General features: G+C 47.7%; 1 protein-coding gene across 1 annotated transcript in view; it reads left to right on the top strand.

Moving 5' to 3' along the window:
* The window catches only part of LOC144177755 (salivary peroxidase/catechol oxidase-like), a 280,303-nt gene that overhangs the window by 87,521 nt on the left and 165,719 nt on the right, over positions 1-27,063 (top strand). Inside the window, exons 3-4 of the mRNA XM_077705328.1 lie at positions 15,531-15,785; positions 21,611-21,754. Of these exons, the coding sequence (XP_077561454.1) occupies positions 15,531-15,785; positions 21,611-21,754 (399 nt within the window). The remainder of the gene's footprint in view (positions 1-15,530; positions 15,786-21,610; positions 21,755-27,063) is intronic.

The following is a 27,063-nucleotide window of genomic DNA, read 5'->3' on the forward strand; positions in this document are numbered from 1 at the left end:
TTGAGCAGTGCAAGTAAACCTGCGCGACGTTTAGATTACACTGCCAGGAATACCTGACCCAAATATTACACGTGCACGTGAAGCGGTGAGCGCGCAAATCGATGTGAAAGACGCGGAAAAACAAACCGCTCTCTCTTCAGTTGTCCTCATTATGCATGGCCTAAGGGACGTCACATAGGCCATGGCTGCCCGATCGGCTGTAACTGGTCAACTTCGCGGCTAGGTTCTCCCATTTCCGTCGTCGTCATCGCTGTGTACGAACCTCTTCTATGCCTGAACCTGTAGGCACAGTTTTGCCGTTTATTTTGTGTTTTGAGTGCGCGCGGAGTTTGAGTGATGAGCTCAATACTTCCCTTTCAACTTCCCTTTCAACTTCAATACTTCCCTTTGACTACAAACGTTTATTGCTTCAAAAACGCCCTACCAGCCCGAGCGCGCACTTGCGAGCAGGCACCCATGCCTGCTTTTTTGTGGCACCAGACCGGAAATAGGGCCCTCCGCGTTGCGGAGAAAAGGAGAAAACTACCCGGCATGTGATATATCGAAGGCCGCCGAAGAGAACGCCTCGAGCCGCCCCCCTCTCCAGGAGAGAGCGCGCATCTTTTGTCGCCTTGTCCGCGTTCGAGTTGAGAGGGAACAATTATGCGCGATTTCTCATCGCGCGTAGTTTCGTTAATTGTGAACGCATTTTCATAATTCTTGCGGGAGGAGATTTCTGGGACAATAGACTTTATCCCAAAATACAGTACTAGTAGTCGATGGCAAGTGTTGCAGGGTCCCTTTAAAAGTAAACGCAGTGACAGCCAGTGTGAAATCCGCAGAAACAACGGAGCTGTGGGTTGTCTAGGCGAAGATTCTGTTCAGCTTCGGCTTCTTCTTTGAGTGTAATGTTAGAGTTGTCTTAACGGCTAATTGTCATGTAATCTTTTTTGGGACACTTTGGGTAACACAATAGTTAGCGGCGTTTTTTGTGATCACAGTCACTCCGTACTGGGCAAGGCTTCACTGGGAAACACGAACACTGCATATTGAAAAGCCAGCTTACACAGTCTAAGCTTAAACTGGTACCCTTGAAGTCGACTTTACATATAAGCGCGAATGCAGTGCTGACAAGACAGTTTTCATGGGGCATTGTGAGGCGTCTTATATTCAAATATGACGACCCCAACACCTGTCTTCTAGTTGTATAAATTTTTCTATACAAGGGAAAGCTGCTCATGTCATGTGGCCACGCTCTCCCTGGAGCAGGTTTCCACAGGGAGAGCGTAACACAATGCCAGCAGAGTCAGTCGTCAAGGCCAGTGCTTGAATAGCTCCAGCTCCGCTGTTAACAGAACGGGTCTTGGTCAATTAACAGCCCCGTATTTCGATGCCCTGCGGCTATACGCTACTGCGTGACAACGCCATATTCTCGATTACGGAGTAAGATAAAGATGAGCGCCGATTGTGGAAAAAAAAATCATTTGCGAGGGACGATAACGTCCCCGCGCCACCGGGCGCCCAGCGTCCACTTTGCTCTCTTCCTCTTTCGCACCCCTCTCGTCGTTGTGCCTTTGCATGTTACTCTCCCCTTGCTCGCTCTCCGCGGCGGCTTCTTTCCTGTCGCGGCGACATCTCTGTTTTATTAGAACATGTTTGATTTGATTGATTGTAGGGTTTAACGCGCCCACGCAACGCAGGCGATGAGGCGAGCCGTAGTGGAGGGCTCCGGATTAATTTCGACCCCCTTGGGATCTTTAACACGCCCCTAAATCTCGTACACACGGGCGTTTCTGCTTTTCGCCTCCATCAGAAAAGCGGCCGCCGCGGAGGAGTATTGAACCCTCGACCGCGTGCTCAGCAGCGCAACTCCTTAGCCACGGATCCACCGCGGCAGGTTATTCATCATCATCATCATCATCATCACCAACAACAACACCAGCCTATCTACGCCCACAGGGCAAAGGCCTTTACCATTAATCTCTAATTGTCCCAGTCCTGTGCTAACTGCGACCAATTTATCCCCGCAAACCCCTCGATCTCATCTGCCCATCTAACTTTCTGCCGTCCCCTGCAACGCTTGCCTTCTCTAGGGATCCACTCTGTTACCCTTAATGACCAACGGTTATCTTGCCTTCGCATTGCATGCCCTGCCCACGTCCATTTCTTCTTCTTAATTTCTACTAAGATGCCCTTAAAACACGTTTGTTCCCAGGCCCACTCCGCTCTCTTCTTGTCCCTTAAAGGAGCACTGACACCAATTTTTGGCGTTAATATTATTGCACAGTTCGCTTCCTTCACTCAACAGAATACCCTGGCTGAAATATGAGCGCCCTGCGACGCGTACAACATAGTTCAAATGGATCGAATATATCGCGCCGACGGAGCAGCGCGCGGAGCGGCACTCAGCAAATGGACATCAGCGTGACATCACTTCAGGAGAGGAAAAAGAAGTGACGCGCAGGGCTGGCCAAAAACTCGTGACGTCACTTCACGCGCGCGACCCCACGAGCGGCGAGCGGGCGCAACACCCTCTCCAGCCGGCGCCGGTGACGTCCGCACAAAGCGGTGACGTCAAACCGGGAGGCTGTCATATGCGCCGTTCGGGAGGAAAGCGCGGGAATTTGAAACAAACGATTTTCAAGCCGTTCAATGCAATTAACTATCGCGAACTGAAGTATTTGAAGGGCTGTTTCAGGTTCGCCAGACCATTAAGCATCGATAAAAGCGATAAAAGTGTAACATAAAATTTTCGTGTCAGTGCTCCTTTAATGTTACACCTATCATCTTCCGCTCCTTTGCCCGCTGAGTCGTTCTCAATTTAAGTTGAACCCTTTTAGTGAGCCTCCAAGTTTCTGCCCCGTAGGAGAGTACCGGTAAGATGCAGCTGTCATACACTTTCTTCTTCAGGGACAATGCTAGGATGTCATTCATGCTGTGAATAACATTGGAGAGATTGTGTCTCCTTCTCTGATGCCCTTCCTTATAGGTATTTTACTGCTCTCTTTATGGAGGATGGTGGTAGCTGTGGATCCACTGTAGATATCCTCTAGTATTTTTACATAATGCTCCTCTACCCCCTGGTTTCATAATGCCTGAATGACTGCTGAGGTTTCGACCGAGTCAAATGTTTTCTCATAATCTATTAAGGCTATATATATATAGGGGTTCAGTATACTTAGCGCACTTCTCTATAACCTGATTGATCGTGTAAATATGTTCCATTGTGGAATAGCCTTTACGGAACCCAGCTTGTTCTTTAGGTTGACTGAAATCTAAGGTTGCAGAAATTCTGTTAGCGATTACCTTCGTAAATACCTTGTAGACGACTGACAGTAAGCTGATCGGTCTACAATTTTTCGAGACCTTCATGTCACCTTTCTTATGGATTAGGATGATGTTCGCGTTCTTCCGAGATTCCGGTACACTTGCGGTCATTAAGCATTTCGTATACAGGTTTGCCAGTTTTTAAAGTACAAAAAAGAAACCGCAGCAATGGCTCAGAGGTGCAGCAGTCGCGTCGTGTGCGGGAGGTACTGGGTTCGAATCCTGGTACCGCCGGGCATCCACCGGTTCCTTTAAAGCGTACAGGTGTCCCTGGTTGAGTGCGGACCCTTGAAAGGGGATTTCACGACTAGAAAGCTGCCTTAACCCTTGAGAGGGGCCCCTCACCCTTGTCCATCGGACGGGGCTCCCGGCCATCATGCCGCGTTGTGCCACTGCCAGGGGTGAAAGGGTCTGGCGGCATGTCCTGCCACAGGCGGTTGCGAGTTAAGCGCCCACCGAGGTTGTGTAAGGCCCCAGGTGCATTCGTGTGCCTTGGTGGTGCCGGGCACCCACCGGTAAAATAGTGTTGCGCCCCGATAGACGCAGGCAAAATCCGCCGTACGGTGTTGCACCATAGAGTTTCTTACAATATACACTAGAGAGGAATCTGGCGCTAGCGTCTATGCGGCTCACATCAAGGCCGTCTGTGTCGTCATGGACCGCCATTATACATCGCGCTCGCCTTAGTTTCATCATTGGCTTGGATTGAAACGTTTTAGTGACTGCGAATTTAAACAAAGTGCCACAAATGTGCGAAGAATACTGTGCAATTATGTAAGTGGAAAATAAAAACAGGCTGTTTGACTAAAGAAAAAGGAAGTAAGCGTATTTTTGCCGGAATGGTTGTGCCTGCTATTGCGCAGGCCAAGGTTGTAGCCACGAACAAGGTTAATATTTGCGGGAGAAACTCATTAGAGACTCTGATTTTGTTAATTTTACCATTATTGCAAATAATAATTTGCTTGAACAATTTGGAAAGTTTTTTCAGCGTGGCTATTAAAACGTTGCCTTCGTGGTGAACTGGTGCACCAACCGCCAACTAGTTTAACAACAAAAAACAAAACGTGGCGTTAAACAGTCGTGCACAACGACAAGATAGGACGCATATAAGCGCCCGTATCTGTCGTATCCCCGTGGTCGTATCTTGTCTACGTCGAAGTACGTTTTATTTCTTCTTTTCGTCGGCTGCAAATTTCCGGACGGCATATTACCCGCTCAGTCATGCGTCCTTCGACTGCCGCATGAGCAATGTCAGGTGCGATCACGCACTGCCTGCTGTTTCACTGAACACGGCTACCACAAAACAAGGAGGATTTCGGATTCGTTGTAGCTCGTAAACGTGTTAATGCATAGTGAAGAAAGCAAATCCCAAAAACCGCTTAAGAATCCAATTGTCATGCCAAGCCCAAGCCAAAAAGAGGGTCTTCCCATGAACCCCCCCGACGACATTGCTTACAAGGCGCAGTTTCCTGTCTAGTATACTCACCAAGAAACTCTATGTGTTGCACCGATTGATTAGGAAACGCGCGATATGGAAACGCGCGAGAGCACGTTAGATCTCAGCGAAAAATGGCTGGTCGAATCAAGCGCGCGGGGCTTGGGGCACGCGTTTGTCTTAGACTTCGTGCCAGCCGGCTGAAAAAGAAACATGGCACGTATCCATCACTTGGAGATTGTACAAAGTGCAATAACCCATACACACCTTAAACAGGGGAGTGCCCTGCTTAACACACAATCCACACGACATTTTTTAGATTTCATCAACGAGGGCAGCAGTGAATGCTTTTCCTCGGTCAGTAATAACGATAGCAGGAGCACTGTGGCGGAAAAGAATCTTCGTAACAAAAAAGTGGGCGACCTCGGAGCGGTTCCCCGCTTCAGGGCTTCCGTTTCCGCGTACCTTGTGAGGTAGTCCGTGGAAACTATAATCCACTTGTTACCAGCGAATGACGTCGGAAATGCTCACAAAAGGTCCATTCCGACCTGCTCAAAAGGTTTTGCTGGAATCTGAACAGGGTGCAGTAAACCCGCTGGTCGGAGTGGCGGTGCTTTACGAGGTTGGCACTCGTGACACGTGCGTACGTAGTGTCACACCGTGGCTGCCAGCTTGGGCCAGTAATAGGATTGCTGGATCCTGGCCAGGGTACGGGTGCAGCCTAGGTGACCCGCTGTCGGCTCGTCGTGGCAAACCCGCAAAACATCGTTCCTGAGGGCTGCAGGAACCTTAAGAAGGTAGCTTCTGCCACGTGGGGAAAAGTTTGTCCTGTATTGGCGGTGAGCGCGACCACGGGCGGCGCTGCGACGCGCGCCTCCGTGACGTCGGCTTAAGGATTCTCGCATTTGTCGTCTGCTTCACTCGGGCTCGCTCTCCCTACTGTTTCTTTGCTGTCGGTTGACGTCTGATGTTTGTCCGCACCACATTTTGCGTGTGCGTTACTTTTTATCATAAGAATAGACTTAAAATCTCCTACACTAGCTTAAGGCGTGATTTAAAGTACAGTTTTCGATACCGCTACGGAAGAAACATTGCCGGCGTTGCCCCATTCTTTGCGAAGCCAGTCTTGTGCGCAGCGCGAAGAGTCGCTGTTAGGCATCGGCTTCTGTTGTGAGCAATATTTTGAACAAAGGGAACAGCCAGCTCCTAGTAGCCGACAACAGCGAAAATACAAGACCAAAACAAATTCCAGGCCTTCGCGGCTGCCGGCTTTGGAAGAAGGCATTACGATTCCCGGTAATCGTGTGTTAGGTAAATCAGTTTTTTGCAACCTTGACGAACGCTCGAAAGTATTGTATCACATCACTTTACGTTGTCATGGCATGAAAGTGTGCCGACATGCACTATGGGCCACAAAAACTGTAGGCTGAGTTCCAAATAACCCAGTGTGTGTTTAGGCGCGTGCTGGTTTTATACAGGCTTTTAACCAGTATGGATGTTTATTGAGCAAAACGATCGCCACGTCTACAGTAAAAATACAGTAACACTATGTTTGTTCAGAGCTGGAGGGATATTTCGTTAAATTTCCAACAGCCATATGTTCTCAATATTCAGATATGGTTACAGGTAAGCTGCACTCAAGAGAAGGAGAAGAAGGAGGAGAAAACTTTATTTAACCGTAAAGTCGAGATGATTAGTGGGCCGGGCCCTCAGTCCAGGACAGGAGAGTAACATTCATTTTCTTCTTTACGCCTGGAAATAAAAGTTGGAAAACGAAGAGAGCTGCTTGAAAGTATTCATTGGTTTCGTTTCTTGCTATATATGCACGTATACAATTTATTGCGTTCGTTAGCGACTATATCAAGCCTTTAACACCGTAATCATGTCGTAACTGCTCAGGTTGAGAGTCAGTTCGTTATGATAACGATGGTTACGACCGAAATTCGGAGCAAAAGCTGCCTTCGAGTACTCTGGACAACGTTGTCTGAGGCGCGATCGCGGTGGCGTAGCACAAACCTTCTCTTTGTATTTGGATGTGAATAAACAACTCACGCTGCAAATATACATTTTCTTGCATGCAGCCATAAGGAAAGCCAATTTGTGAAGAAGGGAATGTATGCCATACAGCCTGAAGAAAATATCCACACGATTTTGTGAGCCTCCCAAACAACCCCAAACCTACTAATAAGACGTTCATGACGTTGCAGAAAAATTAATTCGCTGGGCACAGCAACAAAAACATTCATCTGATACAAGTCAACGAAAGAAATAGAAGACAGCCACTTTGTTTGCTGGTGTGCGATGTGCGAATAGGGGCCAGATGTTTGGTGTGTAGCATTACATGCTGTTGAGTCTCCATAAGAGCATCTGAAAAATACTGTAGGGAAGCTTACGCATTTTGAATACTTACCGAGGTGCTCTGAGCGTTGAACCTCGCGAATAAGCTAGAAAAGACGAGTTACACCCGATCTTCTGACCGATACTCTGAAGGAAGTTGTTGTCTCTCTCTCTCTTCATGTGTTGCAAGCTTCTGGGGGATACAGCTTAAAGTTATTCAGATGTGTCAGAAGCCGACAAAATTACTGAATTACTAGAAATACTCTTTTCAATGCGCTAAAGCATCAAAGCGGGGGATTTCTAGCGCAAGCACTGCTGCCTCACACAAGCGGATAGCAGACGACAGCGGCGCGAGTCCCTAAGCCGACGTCAGAGCAAGGGGGCGCCACTCAAACATCTCACCGCCAATAGAACTCCATTCCGGATTTTGAAGGATGATACCCCTCTCAAAAATGGCCTCGGCGCGGCAGAGGTCCGTCCTTCCAAGAATTCGATGAGCCGCCGCAGCTCCGGATCTGCGTGTTGATGCTCCGACAGTGAGGATGCGTCCAGCACGCCAAGAAATGCGTCGTCATCGCCATAGTAATCTGACGACGCTGGAATAGGTGGTGCTGACGAGAGGCAGTCGGAGTCGGCGTGTTGTTGACCGGACTTGTACACGACAGTCATACCAAACTCTTGAAGCCTAAGGCTCCAACCTGCTAAGCGTCCGGACGGGTCTTTTGAGCTCATTAGCCAACAGAGTGAGTGGTGATCGCTGACCACCGTGAACGGACGACCATATAGGTACGGTCGAAATTTCAGCACCGCCCATACGACGGCCAGACACTCCTTTTCGGTTGCCGAGTAGTTGGCTTCTGTCCGTGAGAGTGTTCTGCGGCCATACGCTATAACTCTCTCGGCACCGTCTTGCTATTGCAGAAGGACAGCCCCAAGTCCAACGTTACTGGCGTCCGTATGGAGCGTGGTGGCGTCGTTTTCGTCAAAATGGCCCAGTACTGGTGGCATTTGCAGCCGTTGCCGCAGCTCGTCGAACGCTCTCTGTTGTTCGTCACTCCAGAGGAATGCGACATCATCCCGCGTAAGACGAGTCAGGGGCGCCGCAATGTGGGCGAAGTTCTTAATAAATCGCCCGTAGTAGGAGCACAGGCCTAAAAAACACCTCACGGCTTTCTTGTTGACGGGCGTGAGGAACTGGGCGACCGCTTCGACCTTGCCAGGATCAGGACGAACTCCGGCAGAGCTGACCACATGGCCAAGAAACAACAGTTCCTCGTATCCAAAGTGGCATTTCTCTGCTTTCAGCCTAAGTCCGGCAGATCTTATGGCCTCGAGGACCGACTGAAGACGTTCGAGGTGTTCTTCGAACGTGGTTGAAAATACGATCACGTCGTCCAAGTATACCAAGCATGTTTGCCACTTGAGGTCCGACACCACGGTGTCCATTAGTCTTTGAAAAGTAGCCGGGGCTGAGCACAATCCAAATGGCAAAACCTCGAATTCGTAAAGTTCATCCGGCGTCACAAAAGCGGTTTTCTCGCGGTCCCTTTCGTCAACTTCTATCTGCCAATACCCGCTTTTTAAGTCCATGGACGAAAAATAACGGGCGCTTCGCAGTCTGTCTAACGAGTCGTCAATCCGAGACAACGGGTAAACCTCTTTTTTGTCACTTGGTTGAGCTTGCGATAATCCACGCAAACGCGGAATGTCCCATCTTTATTTTTGACCAAAACGACCGCAGACGCCCAGGGGCTATTCGACGGCACGATGACGTCGTCTTCCAGCATTTGCTGTACTTGCCGCCGTATAGCGTTGCGCTCTTTTAAGGTCACGCGGTAAGGTTTCTAGCGTATGGGTCTCGTCATTTCCTCGGTGATTATTCGATGTTTTGTCAAATGTGTCTGACGGACACCAGACGTGGACGAAAATCAGTCCTCGTAGTGCTGAAGGAGGTCAAGGAGCGCCCGGTGGTTCTCCGACGAGAGGTTGAAGTTGAAGTCGACTGTGCATTTAACGCTCGCCGTTGTGGTTGGGCTGGTTTGAAGCAGAAAACAACATTCTCGTTGTCGATACCATCAAAAATGCTACTGTAGTCGCTCTCGCGATGTGCCGGCGTTCATTCGAGAAATCAGTCAACAAGAGATTGGTGCGGCCGCCTGCCAGGCGCACAAGGCCTCTTGCGATGGCAAAGCCCTGGTCAAAAAAGAGCGCAGTATGCAGTTCGGCAACCCCGTCGGCGGTGCAGGGATCGTCGCACGCTATTGGAACGGATGCGCAGGATCGCGTGGAAGGCTCACGTCTTCATCGGCGATACGAAGTCGCAAACGGCGCTGGTCGGTAAGCTGTTTGCGAGGCAGGCTTGTGGATAGTCTCACCAGGCGCTCTACAATATTTATAACGGCATTGTACTCGCGCAGAAAATCCATACCGAAGATCAGATCCTTGGTTCACCAAGGAAGAACGACGAAAGTGCCAACAAAGTCAGCGCCCCCCAAACGAATCCGTGCTGTACACTTCCCAACTGGCGTCATGAGGTGACCTCCCGCAGATCGAAACTGCGGACCATCCCACGGAGTCGTGACCTCCCGTAAACGGTCGGCAAGTTCTTGGCTAGTGATTTAATAAACCGTTCCGGTGTCGAGTAACGCGGTCCCCTCATGCCCGTCGATGGTAATAGGGACCGGGCAGCTGGACGGGTGGCGCCACCACTCGGCGCTCCCCTCGTCAGTGGGATGAGCCAGTGCATTGGACTACACAGCCTCCCGTTGTTTTTGTTGTGTTTGCTTCGGTGCTTTGTAGGTTTGGTGGCGTTGTGAGCAGACATGTGAGATGAAACGAAGTCTAAACAGATGTGTTGGGTTATTAGATGCAGTAATGACTACGTAAACTTGTCGGACGCGTCTAAAGTTGGGTATCGGCTGCAATGGCATGAGTGCTTTTTGCAGCGATCTGCGCTTGGCTCCACCCGTTCTGAGTACGAATAAAACTACTATTATTACTATTATTTTCTTCTTAAATGCACTCACGGCTACGCAAACTTATTGGATGCTTGTAAGGTTGGGGAAGGGCTACATTGACACGAGCGCTTTTTGCAGCGCTCTGCGCCTGGCTCCGCCCCATCTGAGTAGGAATAAAACTATTAGCAATATTAGAATTCATTTCCACCATTTTAAATTATCTTCACTGGTTTCAATGACTACGGTTTCCACGCCAGCCTTAGCGCTGGGATACCTCGATACGTGTGCTTTAAATAGAAAGGCACCTGCATACGGGATGGATTACCGTGTAGTCGTAGAAAAGTTGCGGTAGTTTACACTTTCTGTAACCGTGAGCTTTGTACCTTCGGTTTTGGTGAGCGACACTGTGACAGCATGGGAGCCTGAAAGCCGAAGTGGAAATCCCACGTTTGTGGTGCTCATTTTATCAAGAGCAAAAGTTATTCACCAACTCAGCAGCCCAAGCTACAAACCATCTCTCCTCCTCTTCCCGTTTTACCAACTGCGTAGAATAAAGGCTGGCACCAATAATTAAAAAATGTGGCAGTGTTAACGTCAGCCTGTGTTTTTTAATGCTTAAATATTCTTTACAGAGTACCTAAAAAATCGTGTAATGCCTGGTGAAGACACCAAAAACGCGCGATTACCTAGTTGCCTCAAATATGGGTGCATGAGCCCGAGTCCCCCACCACAGACACATTTCCGGCACGCTGGAAAAAGTTTACATTTGGAGAGGGGGCATGGAAGTTCAAAATTAAACAGCAAAATCATCTAGCCCTCCGTCTAATGATTATGATGGTTGAACACAAAGCTTTCTTCGTGCGAAATCGAATGGGAAATTGTTCAAAGTCAAAGACACTGCGATCAAAAGACCGAACTGCGTGCTGGTCAAACTCGACGCTCAACTAGTCAAAGTTTAAATCCAGAAGGCAACCGAAGAAACCCATACGATAGAGCTTTGCGATAAACCATCATCGTCGTTAGACGCAGGTGTGCATGATTTTTCAAGCGTAGGTGGCAGCTTGTAAACCGACCACAGCATTCAGTTGTGAAGCTGAGTACAGGTTTCGGGCACCCTCCTGTCTTGCGTCCTTCAGCCACGCAGGAATTGGTTTTTGAAAAACCATTTACCAACTAGCCCGCAACCATTGCAATTCTTGTAAAGCAATGCTTCTCCACGATAAGCAATAACATTCTACTATCATGCGGTATTTATTCTATCAACGATTCTCGATGACTGTAGTAAGAACATTTCTGTGAAGTTAAACACGTTTCAGCCGTAGGTAATGAAGATACGGAAGCGTCGTCCGTCACAATTTCTGTTTTGAGGTAAATCTTGGAAGACACCCTCCAACTTTGTTTTTCGCTTGTGCACGACGTCGGCGCCGTTTCGTCATCAAATGCCAAAGGCCAGCGCCGCAGCATTCCTAGATCGGTTGCACACACCGGCTTTGTGTTAGCATTTAGCGGCATATACTCCTCGATTCGCGAAACTGCATGCAGGCATGAAAAAATTGCATGAAGCAACGAACTTTCATTTCCAGCTTGACTTCCAGCTTGGCGCATTGACCGTCGTCTGCTATTTGTAAATACTGAGTATAGGCGTAAATAACACACATTGCATGCCTCGTAAACGTGACATCCACACTCAAGATTTACCGATCTGAAAAATTCACGTGGGGTTACGTTCGCTTTGCAAGCCGCACCGCAGAAAAACGACAGAAAGCCATGCACAGTTACGCTGCGCTGACCGCCACCGGCATTCCACTGGCGAGCGGTTCGCCACGGGCGGCGCTGTTCGCTGAAACGACGGTGGTGCCATACAACGGCCGCCCGGTCCCTATAGGAAGGTCGGCATTTGCGGCTCTGTCAGTATTTAGTGTCGTCGTCGTCGTGTACTTGCATGCTGACGAATAGCCGCGGCGTACCTTGAAGGGCAATGTTGCATCGGCGGATCGGGAGGTAAGAACACTTGGTGTATCTCCTCTCGCACCATCCTGGCCAGAGAAGGCGCCGACTGCTGGGACGAAATACCAAGATTATTTAGCTCTTTGCGAAGAACTGACCGTATTAGTTCCCGCAAGTAGCTCTCCTCACAGGTCATACTAGCGACATCGGCGCGACTTCTGGTCGGGCATATTGTCGGCTACGCTACTGCACAGCCCGTTTGATAGCCATGGCCTCCTTGATAAAATCCTGCACCGTGCGTGGTGGGTTTCTAACAAGCCCAGCAAACAGCTGCTCCTTGACTGCATGCATAAGGTATCGGAGTTTTTTTGGCTCAGACATGGCTGGATCAGCGCGGCGGAAAAGGCGAGCCATGTCCTCTGAAAACATGGCGACACTCTCGTTGGGCTTTTGAAAACGCGACTCCACCAAACGCCGCGCTTGGTCTCGTCAGTCGGTGTTCGGAAAGGTTTCCTGGAGCTCCTGATGGCAGTCATTCCAAGTCATCAATCTCCTCTGGTGATTCTCGTAACATGCATGAGCACCGTCCTCCAGTAAGTGGTAGACTTGCCGAATCTTCTCGCGATCATTGCCTCGGTTGAAATCGGCAACACGCTGAAAATGCGCGAGCCACTCTTCAACATCTTCGAACACCTCACCATGGAACGCGTTGGGGGTGCGGGGCTGATGGAATATCACCTGGGAGGTGGCCATCACCGGAGGCGGTTTAGATGGAGGTTGGGGTATTACCACCGGAGGTTGACTCCGGGATACGTTCTTAGGCAGGCCCGAGAGATCGGGGGACAGACCGAGCTTGCGGCGACCGGTCCGATGCACGGGGGTGTCGACGAGACGAGGCCTTTCTGGGCTGGTGTCCGACTGGGATCCAGGCATGGGTGTAGCCGGCTCCTCCATTAGTGTTGTGTCCCGTTAGACGCAGGCAAAATCGGCTGTGCGGAGTTGCACCGATTTATTAGGGGTGGCGCCTAAAATGGAAAGACGAGAGGGCACGTCAGATCTCAGCGAAAAATGGCTGACCGAATCAAGCGCGCGGGGCCCGGGGCACGTGTTTGTCTTCGTCTTCGTTCTAGCCGGCTTACCAAGAAACACGGCACGCAGTTATCACTTGGAGATTGTACCCAGTGCAATAACCCATACACAGCTTAAACAGGGGATTGCCCTGCTTAACAGACAATCCACGCGACAATAGGTACCAGCGACTCCCCGGCCTGGCACTCGGCCCTTATGTGGGATTACAACGCTTGGGAAGTTCACCCGGCTTGCACGGGAAATCGCCCCTATGGAAAGGGGCGGCTGCAAAAAAAAATATTTTAGCATAAAAAAGGACGCGTAGGCGCACCTTTCAATGCATTTGGACACCTGTCTTTTACAGTGCTACCCCCATTTCAGAAAACAAAAGTGCTTTTCAAACATAAAGATAGGACGACCCGAGAGGTGGTGGAGGCCTACTATATCTCCAAACTGGGCAAAACGTGCATCAGCCATCCGTCGATATCGCTTAGCCACGAGGAATTCGACTTTTTAGATATCCGGTGAAGTTTTGTTTCTTGCAGTGGCGTAACCTATTGGTGATTTGCTTTCGGTTGTCCATATCATGTTTTGTGTTAATCTGATGGTTTTCCTTAGTATTGTCATGCGCAGCTGGTGTTTTGTTAGTATATAATTTCATGTCTTTCTTCAATAACAAGTAGTTGTGAGTCAGCGCTCGTCCTGTCCCCTTTTTTGCGTTAGTCTCCGTGGGTGCGCGCTGTTAGGGAAGATGACTCACAAGTTTGGTCTGCATACGGCATCACACAATTCAAGTGCACGTTCTGCATTACGTATTGCCACAGCGCAGATAACATTTTTGAGTCACCGAAATTGCTTCGTTAGCGGTAGGGATTGGCACTTGAGTGCATTGCGGTGAAGCAGAACCACGGGATTGCCTAAGGATGTAGTGGTGTATTAGCAGTGAGATGCTTCAATGGTTGTTTCTCAATTGCTTTACAGCTACAACCACGGACATAACATTACTTATAATACTACAAACATTACTAACACAACTGTCAGCGCCACACTCTACAAATCTGCGCAAGGCTACTCCCGATGACTTCACAGAGACTGATACCTGTCACTGCGATCACAGCAGTAAAGTAAGCCAATGCATCAGATATGACTCGAGAAATGTCTTCTGAACCGTGACATCCCGCAATGCAAATACGACGATTTTCTTCACGCAATGGGACCGCGCAGTGAGTAAGTGAGCGAAAAACTTTATTTAGAGGATCTTAATGCGCTGATGGTTGGGCGTTCGCCCTGTGGGGGGCCTTCTCTAGTTCTGGATGCCCTGGTCCGGGCTGGCTCCCCTGGCCTTATCCACCAGGCTACGCTAGATTGAGAGGTCGGAGCTGGTCAGCTGGTCCGGCCACTGCTCGTACGTTGGGTGAGGATTTGGGGCAAGGGGTAGGGTTTTCTTACACTCCCATACCATGTCGTACAGGGTGCCAGGTTGGCGACAGTAATTACAGGTAGCATAGTAGAGGGTGGGGTACATGACATGGAGGAGGCTGCCGTGACATAGAAATTGGCATGATAACACTTTTGGCGTCAAATCCTGTGTTGTGCCTCTTGATTTCCCAATTAGTTCCTGCAGACACCGCTATTGGTCATTGAGGTGAAGTTTGATAAAGGTCCGCGGAAGCTCTTACTGCTGCCACTATTAGTGGCACTAACCACTGCTAAACCAGCTCTACCACTACTTCTTCTAGAGTTGTGTCACCCACGTTTCTGTCTGCTTCTACCGCCTGCTAGCTGTTTCTAGTGCCTAGAAGTAAAGCTACTAGTACAGTGGAACATCGTTATAACAAACACTGATATAGCGAATTATCGGCTATAAAGAACTAAATAAAAACTTTGTGACACTTCAATGACACTTTTTTATAACAAAACTGAAACCGTGAGAACCGCGCGCGATGTCGGATATAACAAAAAATATTTGACATGGAATCTGAAGCTACTTAAATAAAATACCCCGTCGTCCGAAACTGCAGAAGTATAATGGCCCTTTTATTCGTGAATCCTGTGGAAAACTTCATCCAGCTCAGTACTCGTGAGTAGCCACCAGGCGAAGATCACACCCTTCACCAAATGAATAAGGACACAGGCCAGTTTTGTCAAGTGAACTTTGTTCTGTTGTAATTTCACGTACTCATCTTCCGGTTTATTGAGTTTGAAATGCAACAAGGAGAAAGGTAAGGGTTCCCTTGTTTATAGTGAATTGAAAGCCTAGCAAAATGCACTTCTGTATCAATATTTTTTGCGCGAGCCAAATTTCCGATTTGTTAGAGCCCATTTTTACCTATACGGTTACAACGAATATCATATATAACGAAAAATGTTGCTGTCCCGGTACGACTTCGTTATGGCGAGCTTCGACTGTACTACTATTCTTATTACTACTGTGCTACTACTGGGGCAAGTGGCAATGTTTCCACCTCATCTGAGTGCAGGCGGAGAGAGGGGCCGCGGGCCTGGCCGGGGCCGTGGACGCGGCCGGAACCAGCTCAGATTCCGGTTCCAAGACGCCCCGAGTGAGCCGCTCTCCAGCTCGGAATGTCAGACGGCGTCAGGGCAGCCCGGCACCTGTCAGGCCATGAGCCGCTGTGTGTTTCAGTTCAACGAAATTGAGGACATCCCGAAGTCCCGCTGCGGTGAAGGAAACCGTGTCTGCTGCCCTGCCACCACCCCTGCCAGCAACACCCAGAGTAAGCAACAGTTCCTCTGTCTGTTCATGTTTGCGTTCTTTTTTCCGCTAAAGACACTCGCAACGTCCTTGCCACGACGTTAACTTCCGGGATGAGGACAGGCATTTATTAGACTGCAAGTATGCTTAGATAAGTTGATAAGCGCCACAAAGCGTAATATTATTTTGTATCTTGCCGTCATTTTCTTTCTGCAGTTATAATAAAACGGTCACCTAAATATCGATAATTCATATGATTTCTTCCTGAGTAGAACACGAATATTTAAAACTTGCAAAGCAGGTTACGACGCCGAAGGTGTTAGTTACCAAAAATTCTTGCTAAAATACACATTCTATTTTAAATGCGAATGCATTTCTTAGTCGGGGGTTGTCGTGCTCCGTCGGCGTGCGCATAGCAACAGCTGTGGCGCGCCTAGCAACCGGAGCACGTTGTAGCTCGGGCGGGAGTAGTGGAGGGCAAGGGGAGAGGAGGAGCGCGCTCGGCGTGTGAGGGCGCTCGCATCGCGGAGCTCGGGCGGAGTAGCGGAGAGTGAGTGGAGAGGAGGAGCGCGCTCGGGCGTGTGAGGGCGCTCGCATCGCGGAGCTCGGCGGAGAGAGCTCGCGCGCGGGGCGGGCGTGTTGCGCAATGCCGGCTCCGACACGTGCCCCACTACCATTCACGGGAGCTGCATTGATCTGGTCTTTACGCGAAACTGTGCCGCGCGTATGCTTCTCAAAGACCCTTTGACCGTGCACTTCAGCGACCACAAGGCGGTGATTGTGGCCGTCAGGTACAACGATAACACAAACAGGTGCTGATGAATGAATAAATGGTTACGTTCCCACTCTCGCCTCTCTTCATTAAGTACGCCATTAATAATAATTACTCGCAGCGCACTCATCGGTGCACCCAATGCATTCGCATTTCCACACGATCCCCTTCGGGGAGGTGGGGGGATTTTTTTTTGTTTTGCCTTGCAGATAAGCTTCAGACCGTTTGTAACACATGTTAATAAATCAAGACATGATGTTGTTCCGCAGTCTCCTTTTAGCTGTGACCGTTGTTTAGGGCTCCCTGTAAATTAATTTCTTACGTTTCCCTCTTGGTTCTCTGGTATTACAACATTTACGAGACAGGTAGTGTGCGGTTGATTTGGCCGCTGAGGTAGGATGAAACGCTTGACAGTCCTTCATTACAGACTCTTGGAGAAAAATGCAGCACCATATAATTTGTAACGTTGTCAAAAGGGAAGAAAATTCCCCCCTCCTCCCCTGTGTTCTTTTGCACGAAAACTTGAGATATGTTCTCAAGCTATACTTCAAGTTAATCCCATTCTCGCTTGGCACAACCGTGCGCCGCGAACTCGGCCCGACTGAGCCCGAAAGTTTGCAGAGCACTCTCTCAGTTCTCAAAGTTTGTTTCTACGCACGCTGAAAAACCAAGCTTCTGTTATGCCTTCGAACGTCATCCTCTGAGGTGGGACGCATCACTTAATAAATGAGGGGTAGTGCCTGTACGCAAATGGCATATACCATTGGTAATAGCATATCCGCTGATGTGTTTTTTTATTGCGATAGTTTGTACTGCAGCGAAATATAAGGCAAATCTAGAAATATATACTTTACAGTAGATTTAAAAGAGCGATTTTGTGTTTCAACTTGGAACTGTTGAGCCCTAAACAATTTCGATGTTAATTTCTACTTTTTGGTATATTTTTCAAGGCTTGATAACGACAAAAATGTAAACTAACTTAGTCACAGGTGGTGTCCTCATGTTTGGCTTTCTCATACAACTTGCCATGTTTGTAAAATTTTTAAAAGCGGTTTTTGCATCAAAGAGAGGACGGGTGGAAGAAACATTTGCGTCATCTTTACCGTGAACTGCTGTTGGTATATTGTTTTTTCACTGAAATAATTTTATATGGTAGTGTTTAAAATATACGGTATAAAGGATATTATATTATTTTGAACCATTTTTTAATTTTTTGTTCAGTGCGACATTTCGGTAATTTTTAAATGAAACCTATTACCCTTTTCCTGCTACACTAGGAAACAGATGGTGATATAAATTCCTGCATAAACAGCGGCATGAACATCTTCCACATGTTGAGTAGTGAATCCTTTAACCAATCGTTATAAGCTCCCTGCCCGCTCGCACGTCGTCCCGCCGGGATGTATGCACGTTGGAGCACCGCCACACTTCTGAAAAGAACAACCCTGCCAATCGTGGTATCTCCACGCAAAAAATGGTACGGTACGGAGGATGGCGTGTGCTATCAATGTTTTAGTTGGATGAAGCTATTCAACGAGAAATTTTTCACTACTGTGTATATGCAAATACATTCAGGTGCAATTGTTTATTAGATGCCCACACAACAACGAAGTAGTCAGCATGAATTCTAGGAAATGTCGTAGATAGTACAAGGTGATTAATATGTTCTCGTCACGTTGTTTGTAAGATCGAAAAAAGGTGTACCTGCACAAATAGCTAGAAACGTACTCACCCCGAGGGCCAATGGGGGAAGTGTTAGTTCAATTCATTTTTCATGTACTGCATCCGTAACTCACCTCCTTAATCGTGGGAAATATTACTCGCACGGAAAAGTTGGTTCACTAATTAAAAAATACAAAAATTCGTTTCATAGAGATACTGTGTCATATTCGAGGTGCGACATTTAAACCTTTACAGGGGCCTATTTTTGTGGCTCATGAAGAAAAAAGACTGCCTGATTATATGAAATGCTGGCGCTATTTTATTCGTATGCGGGTCATTCCACTTTTAAAACAACACAACGCGGTAAATGAGGCAAAAACTGCAAACTTTCACATTAAGGCAAGTTCGTAGCAACATGTTGGCAGGCTTGGCTTTCCAGGAGCCACGGTCCCTTCGCGCCCTATTGTTGCGCCATCGGCTCACGCTAAAGAAGCGCACAAGCAGGTTCAATCGTAAAACACGAATTTTAACCTCCCCCATGAGCAAATTGGTTTATTCCATGCGTAACATTTGTGTGGGCTCAACGAGCAAACCGGCCCTCTCTCCGCCTGGAACGCTCATGTCCTAAGCGGAACTTGCGCAAAGATTAAAACTATTACTATTTTCTTTTCTTTTTTTTGTTTTTACGCTGTTCTGTACATGCACTAACGCTGAATGACGACACGTTATGTGCGCTTAGCTGAAGTTCCTCAGTATTTGACTTTGTTCTTGTTTCTTCCTCTTTTCCTTTTTCTTTTTCTCCTCCTTCTGTGTTTCGTATTCGCTCTAACGTTTTTTTTTTTTACTGCACCACATGCGCGCTTCGTGTGTTCCCGAAATATTTGTCTGTTACTGAAAAAAAAAAGACAAACGCCAGCTCTGCTTCTTCGCCGTGCCGTCTTCGCGCTGTTTTCAGTATGTTGAATTCCCACTGCAGTCACGGCCGGCACCCCCCTCCTAGCGAGGGAGAGCCACCGTGACCTTTTAGCCGGCAAATAAAGATGTTGTTCCCCCCCCCCCCCCCCACTGACTAGCGCAACCATAGTACCCTAGTTTACTTGTTACTCGTCTTTTGTTCTTTCGTTTTCGTACCCGTGTGTTTTGTACGTGCTCTAAATTTTTATGCCAACACATTATCTGAAAACACCTGTCCGTGAAATTATCGCGGCTCTAGGGCCTCGTCACACAAGCGCACGAGATACTTTGGCTTTGCCGCGCTCATGCTCTACATTTATGTGTTAAAGAAATGTTTTGTGTCTCACTTTCGCCCCATGAGCAAACGCTATTATTAGAAGGCCCTTGCGCACTCGTATGTGCACATAGGTACGCTTATATTGCACCTAAGAATGTCTGGCCGTCATTGTGAAACGGTTAAAATTAATGAACCCTGCTAAAGGGTGCTTGATGTACAGCCCTTCATATGGATTCCAGAAGTCTCACGAAAGTATTAATTAAAAGACGCTTTGGCCATCGTAAATTGAGACCAGACTTTTCTTACTGTCCATGGAAAAATGTCTTCTTGGCAACGCACTCAAAAAGAGAAGCTGGGTTCTAAAATGGGTCTGGTGTACAATGTTTTCCCCAGCATTTCCCTCTTCTGCCGCGAAGCAACGGGTTTGCTTCGTTTATAGCAAAATCCCGCCCACGCCCATCCGATACATGGGATTTGAGTTATGGTATTTAAATGAAGGCATCTGGTCTCCAAAATTGGGCACCACTCTCAATTATTATTATATTATAACGCCCGTAATTATTATTATATTATTATAACGCCCGTAAGGAATGCCGCCCAGCAACGCATTTATATATAGTGAAACCGACTCACGAACCGACTGTAGGGGCTCGCTGTGTTCCAGAGCGGCTGCCGCATTCATCGGATAACTCCAAATTAAGAGTTTCTGTAAATTTATTGATGTTATACAGAAGACGACTTGCGCTGCAGGATTTCGTTGAGCGTGGTTCCGCACTTTTAGTGGCCCCTACGCCTTCCTATTTTGGTCCGCCGCCAACAAAGAAGCACCGCTACCGTGTAAGTGGGCGCTAAAAATGTTAACTTATGCGATAGGCCATGTAAATACAGTGCAAAAGAAGCCTTCACCACAGAATAGCAATCTCGGCAAATGGTACCAATTGATCATGTTTTGAAATAACGTAAGACAGGAACCGGCCTTCCTTGTGAGCCGCTCTAATGGCCCTTTTCCAACAAACTACGGCACACTCTAATTCAATTTTTAAGACTCTAGCCCGCCGTTCTGGCATTTTTACGTTTTATGTACATAAGTCTGCGCTCGCGCCGTGAAGACGCTGCTGATTGAAAGCCGGTAATTTAAGCATTTTTACTTTTCTCCAGAAGTCACTTAGCATCGCACGCGCACAAGACTCCTTAACCCCTCGACAGAGTTTGGCCTCTTTTTGTTCTTTGCTCCGTGTTTCGTGCTCTTCGCGCTGCAGCTAAGTAGGGCATTCTAAGGGACGCCCAGTCTCCCGACAAACTATAAAACGTGGCTGTTTAATGCACGGAAGGTTCCCCTGGGCTGATGTGGCGTGCACGAGTAAGTGGCCAGCGGTAATTTATAACACTTTTGGCGCTAGAAACTCAACGAAAACATCCTGCATAGGGTACTTTTATTTAAAACAAGTTTGAGGAGGCGATAATTCGGCCTGCTATATCTGGCTTGGCATTAGGTCACCTTACCCACCATTCCACTATGGCGTTCGAGCAAAGTAGCCAAGGTGCGAGCGGATTGTAACTCTTGTGAGTGTGGCGTCACAGCTGTGTAGGCGTTGTTCTGAAACAACACTGGTCGGCACGAGTTTAGAAGAACATCCAGGTTTGCACAACAAAAAAATATTATGACTACAAAAACACCGCCATATATAAACTTTTTTTACCTGAAACAAAATTCTACTTTCAGCAAACTCTTCAATAGGAAGAACACCATGCTCCTAATTTCGCTACAAGTAGGAAAACAAAGCTGATGGGAAATATTCGTATGTAACTTTCTTAACCCAAACAGATTTTCCCAATTTTGTGCTTGATGTGTGGCAGTATAGTCTCGGGGTGTGACAGTTAGCGTCAAGCAGCTTTTATTAGCGCCATTTCACACAAATATTGCATCCCATTGACGTCGGATTTCTGCTACTTTAGTTCCCATGGCCCTTGTGACTAGCATGCAGCGCCGTTATAATGACTGGGGAGGAATATTCCACTCTCACTTTTCCAGACTCCGACCAGAGTTACGTTTACGACGGATTTTCACTGGATACGTTCGTGGCGGACATTAGCAAAAATATTTTGTGTGAACTGAACTCTTCTGCTTCTTGCTTTCACCAACGTGCCCAGTAAGTACGGTGATCAAGGACTTCTTGCACAGGTCCTGTCAGCCGCCCGAGAACCGTCTCTGCCCGAAGAGTAACAGTGCCTGATATTTCTAAGGAGGACTTGGACATTGCTGGCCGAGCCAGTCTTAGCATTGTCCGTGGAATAGACGACTCCGAGAAGACTTTGCTGAATGATGGTGAGTAGAGAACTGCACGGGCCTCATTTGAAGGCCCCGGGCCGCCTGAGCCCGGTTTATGATGCCCGAGCCCGACCCGGGCCCGTGCGTCTATAAGTGAGGCCAGGCCGGACCCGGCCCACGCCCGGTTATTTATTTCTAAGCCTAGAGAAGAACTGTGTTTGCGTGAACGGGCCGGAGCTTAGACTCTGAAGGAAATTTCTTTACTTTGTTTGGTTGAGTTCCCGTCACAGCGCACAATGAGACGGATCATCTAGTGTGTACCACGCTCACGAATTGAAACGCGAAAATCTAGCCCTAAGCAGTGCTTGTACTTTAGCTTGCAGCGCCTTCGGTTCCTGTCTATCGGCGTAATAACCATGTTTATTCTTACGTCACACCGTTGTTTACCAGAGTCTTGGAGAGATCGCGTGGTTGTCTCGGGCATAAGTTGGTATGCTGAAATTTTCAATGCTGTGTTTCAATACACGTGCAGTTAACGTGCATTGAAATGTTATGACTACAGTAGTACTCGGCGCTGCTGTTTCTCTAGCTAGCACACGGGTTCGATTCCCGGCCACGGCAGCCGCATTTTGACGGGGGCGGCGTGTGAAACACAGGTGTACCTGACTGCATAGCTCCAGGTTGTCTGAATTATTACGTTCCCTCCTGCGGCGTTCCTTAAAATCCTGCTTTTTGTATGTTATACACAATATAAAAAATCTCGATGCAATACAAAAAATTTCAATAAAATGAGCCTACAATAATCTCCGACCTAGCAGAGAAACATCTTTTAAACGATGCGTACACAAAGCTTTAGCAGCTCACTAGGAGCCTCAGAACAAAACTTAGGTCAGCGAAATCCGCCATGGAGAGAAAATTGATGTCTTGGGTCGTTGAATTTTCTCGTCAGTAGTTCGCGCTTTCAATCAGAAAATTTATACCAACTCAAGCAAGCGACCACCCTTGCTCTTATGTCTAACATAAGGGAACAGCAGCGTGAATAAGAAAACAATGTGGAAAATATTACAGTTCAAATTAAGAAAAAAATGGTGTTGGGCAGGTTTTGTAATGCCCGCGATGGATTAAAGGCTTAACTGAATGACTATCAAGCGAGGGTTAACAAAATAGGAGAAGACCAACGACTCGATAGAGAAATGAACTTAAAAATTCCGGAACAATAAAAGACTGCACAAAGGAGAGATACAAAGAACTGAATATACTTGGGAGGGACCTTCTTACTGCGGTGAACCCGAAACAAGCGATGGGGAAGATGGCGGCTATGGTGACGACGAAGAAATTGAGCAGGGCCCTTATTGCAATGACGGTGTATATGCAAGAGTATATGCATGCCTGGGTTCAAAGAAACTGTGTCCGAAATCCCATCACATTCTTTGCCGCCCCAACGTTCATTCGCTTGATATTAACTCGCTGCTACATAGTGGGCTATTCGCAGAAGCATAGGACACAATTCCTTGGAGCTTCTGCAGCTTCCTTTACCCTTTCTCATGTCCTTGGTATGCTCATTTAGTCTTATTTCTGAAACAGCGGGTATGGTTTACGTAAATGGTAAGTACATGTCTTCCCATTCAATTTAATCCAATCGCCATACAATTTAATCCGTACTCCAGAAAATTTAATCCACGGTCCATCGAATTAATTCCAAGTGCCATCAAAGTTGATACAGGTGCGAGACAATTTAATTCAAGTGTGAACCAATTTCATATTGTCGCCAATCAAATTAATCCATCTGTCAGAAGGTTGTTCAGTAGTGTTTTGTGCGAAATTAGGCGCAGCTTTGTGGATTTGGTGCGGGTAGTGAGGTAAAAAGGCGGGGTTTCTTCATCCATTATGGTCAAATTATCTTATGCGCACAGCTTAATGACATTCACTAACACGCGCTGACCAGGAGAGCGGGCTTATTTGATCCGTTGGTGCCGTGTGCTGATCGTATGCGAGATCGTGAGATGTACCGTTTGCTCGCGTGACGATACGCCAGCAGACTTGCGAGCGTATTGTTACGCTAGCAGACGATACTTGTGACCCGACCAGAACATACTTCTGATGCGAGCAGGTGATAGTTCTGACGCAAACAAGCAAATATTATAATTTGCAAATACTACTTAACACTACCGAAAAGCATTCATTGATCGAAAATTAGAATGCACAGGGCAATTAAGTAAAGTGTTTGTATCAAAGGAAATTCTGAAGGCATTGTTACGCGACGACCAGACGATATTCTGATGTGAGTTATCAACGGCACTTTTGCAGACGATCAGCTCACAGCACACAACACCAATGGAACAAAACCGTCTGCTCTCTTAGTCTGCGCGTCTTAGTAAATGCCCATTAGGCTGTGCGCATAAGATATTTTGCATATAATAGATCAAGAGACACTTTTTTGACCACAGCAGGCTCAACGATGTCGGCAAAGCTGCACCTAATTTCGCACAAAACGCTCCTGAACAACCTTCTGAAAGCTGAATTAATTCGGTTGGTGACCAGAATGAATTGTTTGGCACTTGGATTAAATCAGATGGCACTTGGGTTACCTTAGATGGCACTTGGAATAAATTTGCTGGCATCTGGATTAAAACGAACGAGAAAAATTTCTCCCACCTCCCCTCGGGGGAACCCCTGTGTAGATGCGACGCATAGGGGGTTCCGTTGTTGTTTCCGTTAGGTTGATTCTCCCATCGAGTGAAACGTGCCGTAAACCCCCTGCCGCGGCTATGACGCAACGTGGCGCGGCTATGAAGCAACACAATCCGACACAATCCACTTTAATCCAATCCAATCCAATCCAATCCAAGCCAAGCCAAGCCAAGCCAATCCAATCGAATTCAATCCAATGCCTCTCGCGAGAGTGTTCGCTATCGGAGAGGAGAGGGGGTGAGCGGCGGAGAGCGCAGCTCGCGCGGCGAGGAGAATGGGGGAGGGGTGTGGACGGACAACAAACAACAACAACGCCGTATGGAGGGACAAGGCGAGTGAATGAGATGCAGTCGCATCTAAAACTGTAGTTCACACACGCTATGTACTGAGTGCAATCTTACCGCCTACGCTATTTGTCGCGCAATCTACAAGTTTTCAATATCAGCTTTCCCCCACCTGTCTGCGTATCTGTAAATGTAGTGGTTTTATCATGTTAGTTCGACTGAAGATACCTTGTCATTTTAATTCAATTCATTTAGGGATCCATCAGTGCAACCACAATGCCCTTACCTAAAGAGCCCTTCCCGCAAGACCGCGTCCAGCGCAACGCTTAAGCGGACCTTCTCCAAGTGGCCTAGCGAATACTTTTAAAAGTGTTTTTACCATCTTACTCCACTCTTGCCACCAACAAGACTCAAATGACTCTTGCTATTCGGTGCGCTACACCAATTGGATAAAACGCTTTCGCTTATCGAAAATTCAGAACCCGTTAAAGATCTATGGGTGCGGAAAATTAATCCGGAGCTCTCCACTACGCCACGCGTCAATGCCCAACTGCAGCCACAGTGCGTGAAAAACCCGAAGTTTTCAAATGTTTTAATAACACGCTAGTGGCACGCCTACGAACTGAAAATAATACAGCAGCACTAGTACGTCCGAACAACGCTGGCGCGCGGCAATGCACACATAGATGTCTTATTTATGTGGCGCTCTTCTTACCTGAGAGGCACAATCGTTCGCATTGTGGCGCAAAAAACAGGAACACCAGACCCCGGCAAAACCGCTTATTCACCATCGTTTTCGGTACTTCGGGTGTTGGATCGTGAGCGTACGCGACACGTGCCGTCCGCACAAGTGAATGGCCGACTGATGACGTTATCCACGGGACAATGGAATGAATGCGGTGCATAGAGCCTATGAGTAGGGCTAGGGTAAAACCAAATAAACGGTTCTTTGCGCAGACCCAGGCGATCGTGTATTCGGATAAATAAATGAGCTTCGCTTATCAACTAAACTAATTATGAAATATGGCTTATCGCCGCATCACAATGCAAATTGAATCGGAAGGGTGTTATGTTACTGTGACAAGCCGCATCGAAGAGCTACGTGGCTGGCCACCACAGGGCAACGGAGCGTCCTTATACCCACATTTTCCGTATAAATATCACACGGTTTTTCCGAACCACAGTTCCTAAAAACCAGAACCCGGAAAGAAGAAAAAAAAACAGGTGGCACGCGGGATCAATACTGTTATTACTACTGCTAGCAAAATTCACCCCGGGCTTTGCAATCCGCCGTTAAAAACGGAATCAGCTGTAGTGGTCTAGCGAGGAACACCATGGCGAAAAAGTGAGAATAGACATTCTTTTTGTAGTTGTGCGAATTCGTAAGAAAATAAAAGAAGTAAAGAGCGTGGTTCCCCGGGAGTCACATTTAGCTATGTTCGATTACGGGAAGGGTAGTTGGGAGGTATATGAGTACATAAATAAAATTATGCACCCCTCCGCCTAAAGACGACGATGGTTGAACGCGAACCTTTCCTGTGATGTATTCCTTGGTTGCCCAATCCCACAATGCGAGTATTTGCTAGTAGTATACCAGCCGCACTTTTTAGAATAACCACATGAACCGTTAGGCCTACGGGTATGCACTCCGTAGGCCTAACGTTTGGGCTTAAGGTGCACGGTGTGAATCCGTACCTGCTGTTTGGGGGGCAGTCAGTACTTCTTCGACTGGGTGCTGGTTCCAGGGGTTAAAGCTCAAAATGTGATGTTAGGCCTAGCGTGCTCTACCTCAAAATGTGACGTTAGGCTTGACGACCTGCGGCTAACAGCCTCTCGAACCGCATAGCAACGTCATTCTCATCGTACGTAGATCTGTGGGCAACGGCTGTCGACGTTCCCCTCAGAACATGACGTTTGGCCTATATATGTCGCTCCGTCGTCGAACGCCTGCGTCCCCTTCTTCCTCTGCTGTACATCAACCTTCAGCTGAGAAGGCCTAACGGAGCTGTCGCCAAGCTTCGCATGTAAGCGTTTTAATCTTTATACGCTTCACCCACTATTATCATCTTTGTCAGAGAATGTAGGCTTTCTTGCAATGCGTTTTCGTGTAGGGGCATCATCATTGACAGGCTGAAAGGACCGCTTTAAAAATAACCAGGGAACGAACCAGGGCAAGCCGCAGTACAGTTTCGTTCCTGTGCTGTCATCAAGCTGTGCCGTACTGTAGCTGGGATGTTACGTCGTTTTGATGCGGTGCTGTTTTGTCGCGTTGCTCTTTGGCTGGTGGGATTCTAGCGTCGCGCTGCCTTTTTTTTCATTTTAGGTTCTCCCTCAGTGCCTCGGACTTCTCAGTGGGGTTGCTTTTTAGTGTTGGGCTTATAGTTGGCAAGC

This window comes from Haemaphysalis longicornis, unplaced genomic scaffold (genome assembly GCF_048455015.1).
Source record: "Haemaphysalis longicornis isolate Haplotype H1 unplaced genomic scaffold, Haemaphysalis longicornis Haplotype H1 scaffold_1, whole genome shotgun sequence".
Classification (NCBI taxonomy): Eukaryota; Metazoa; Arthropoda; class Arachnida; order Ixodida; family Ixodidae; genus Haemaphysalis; species Haemaphysalis longicornis.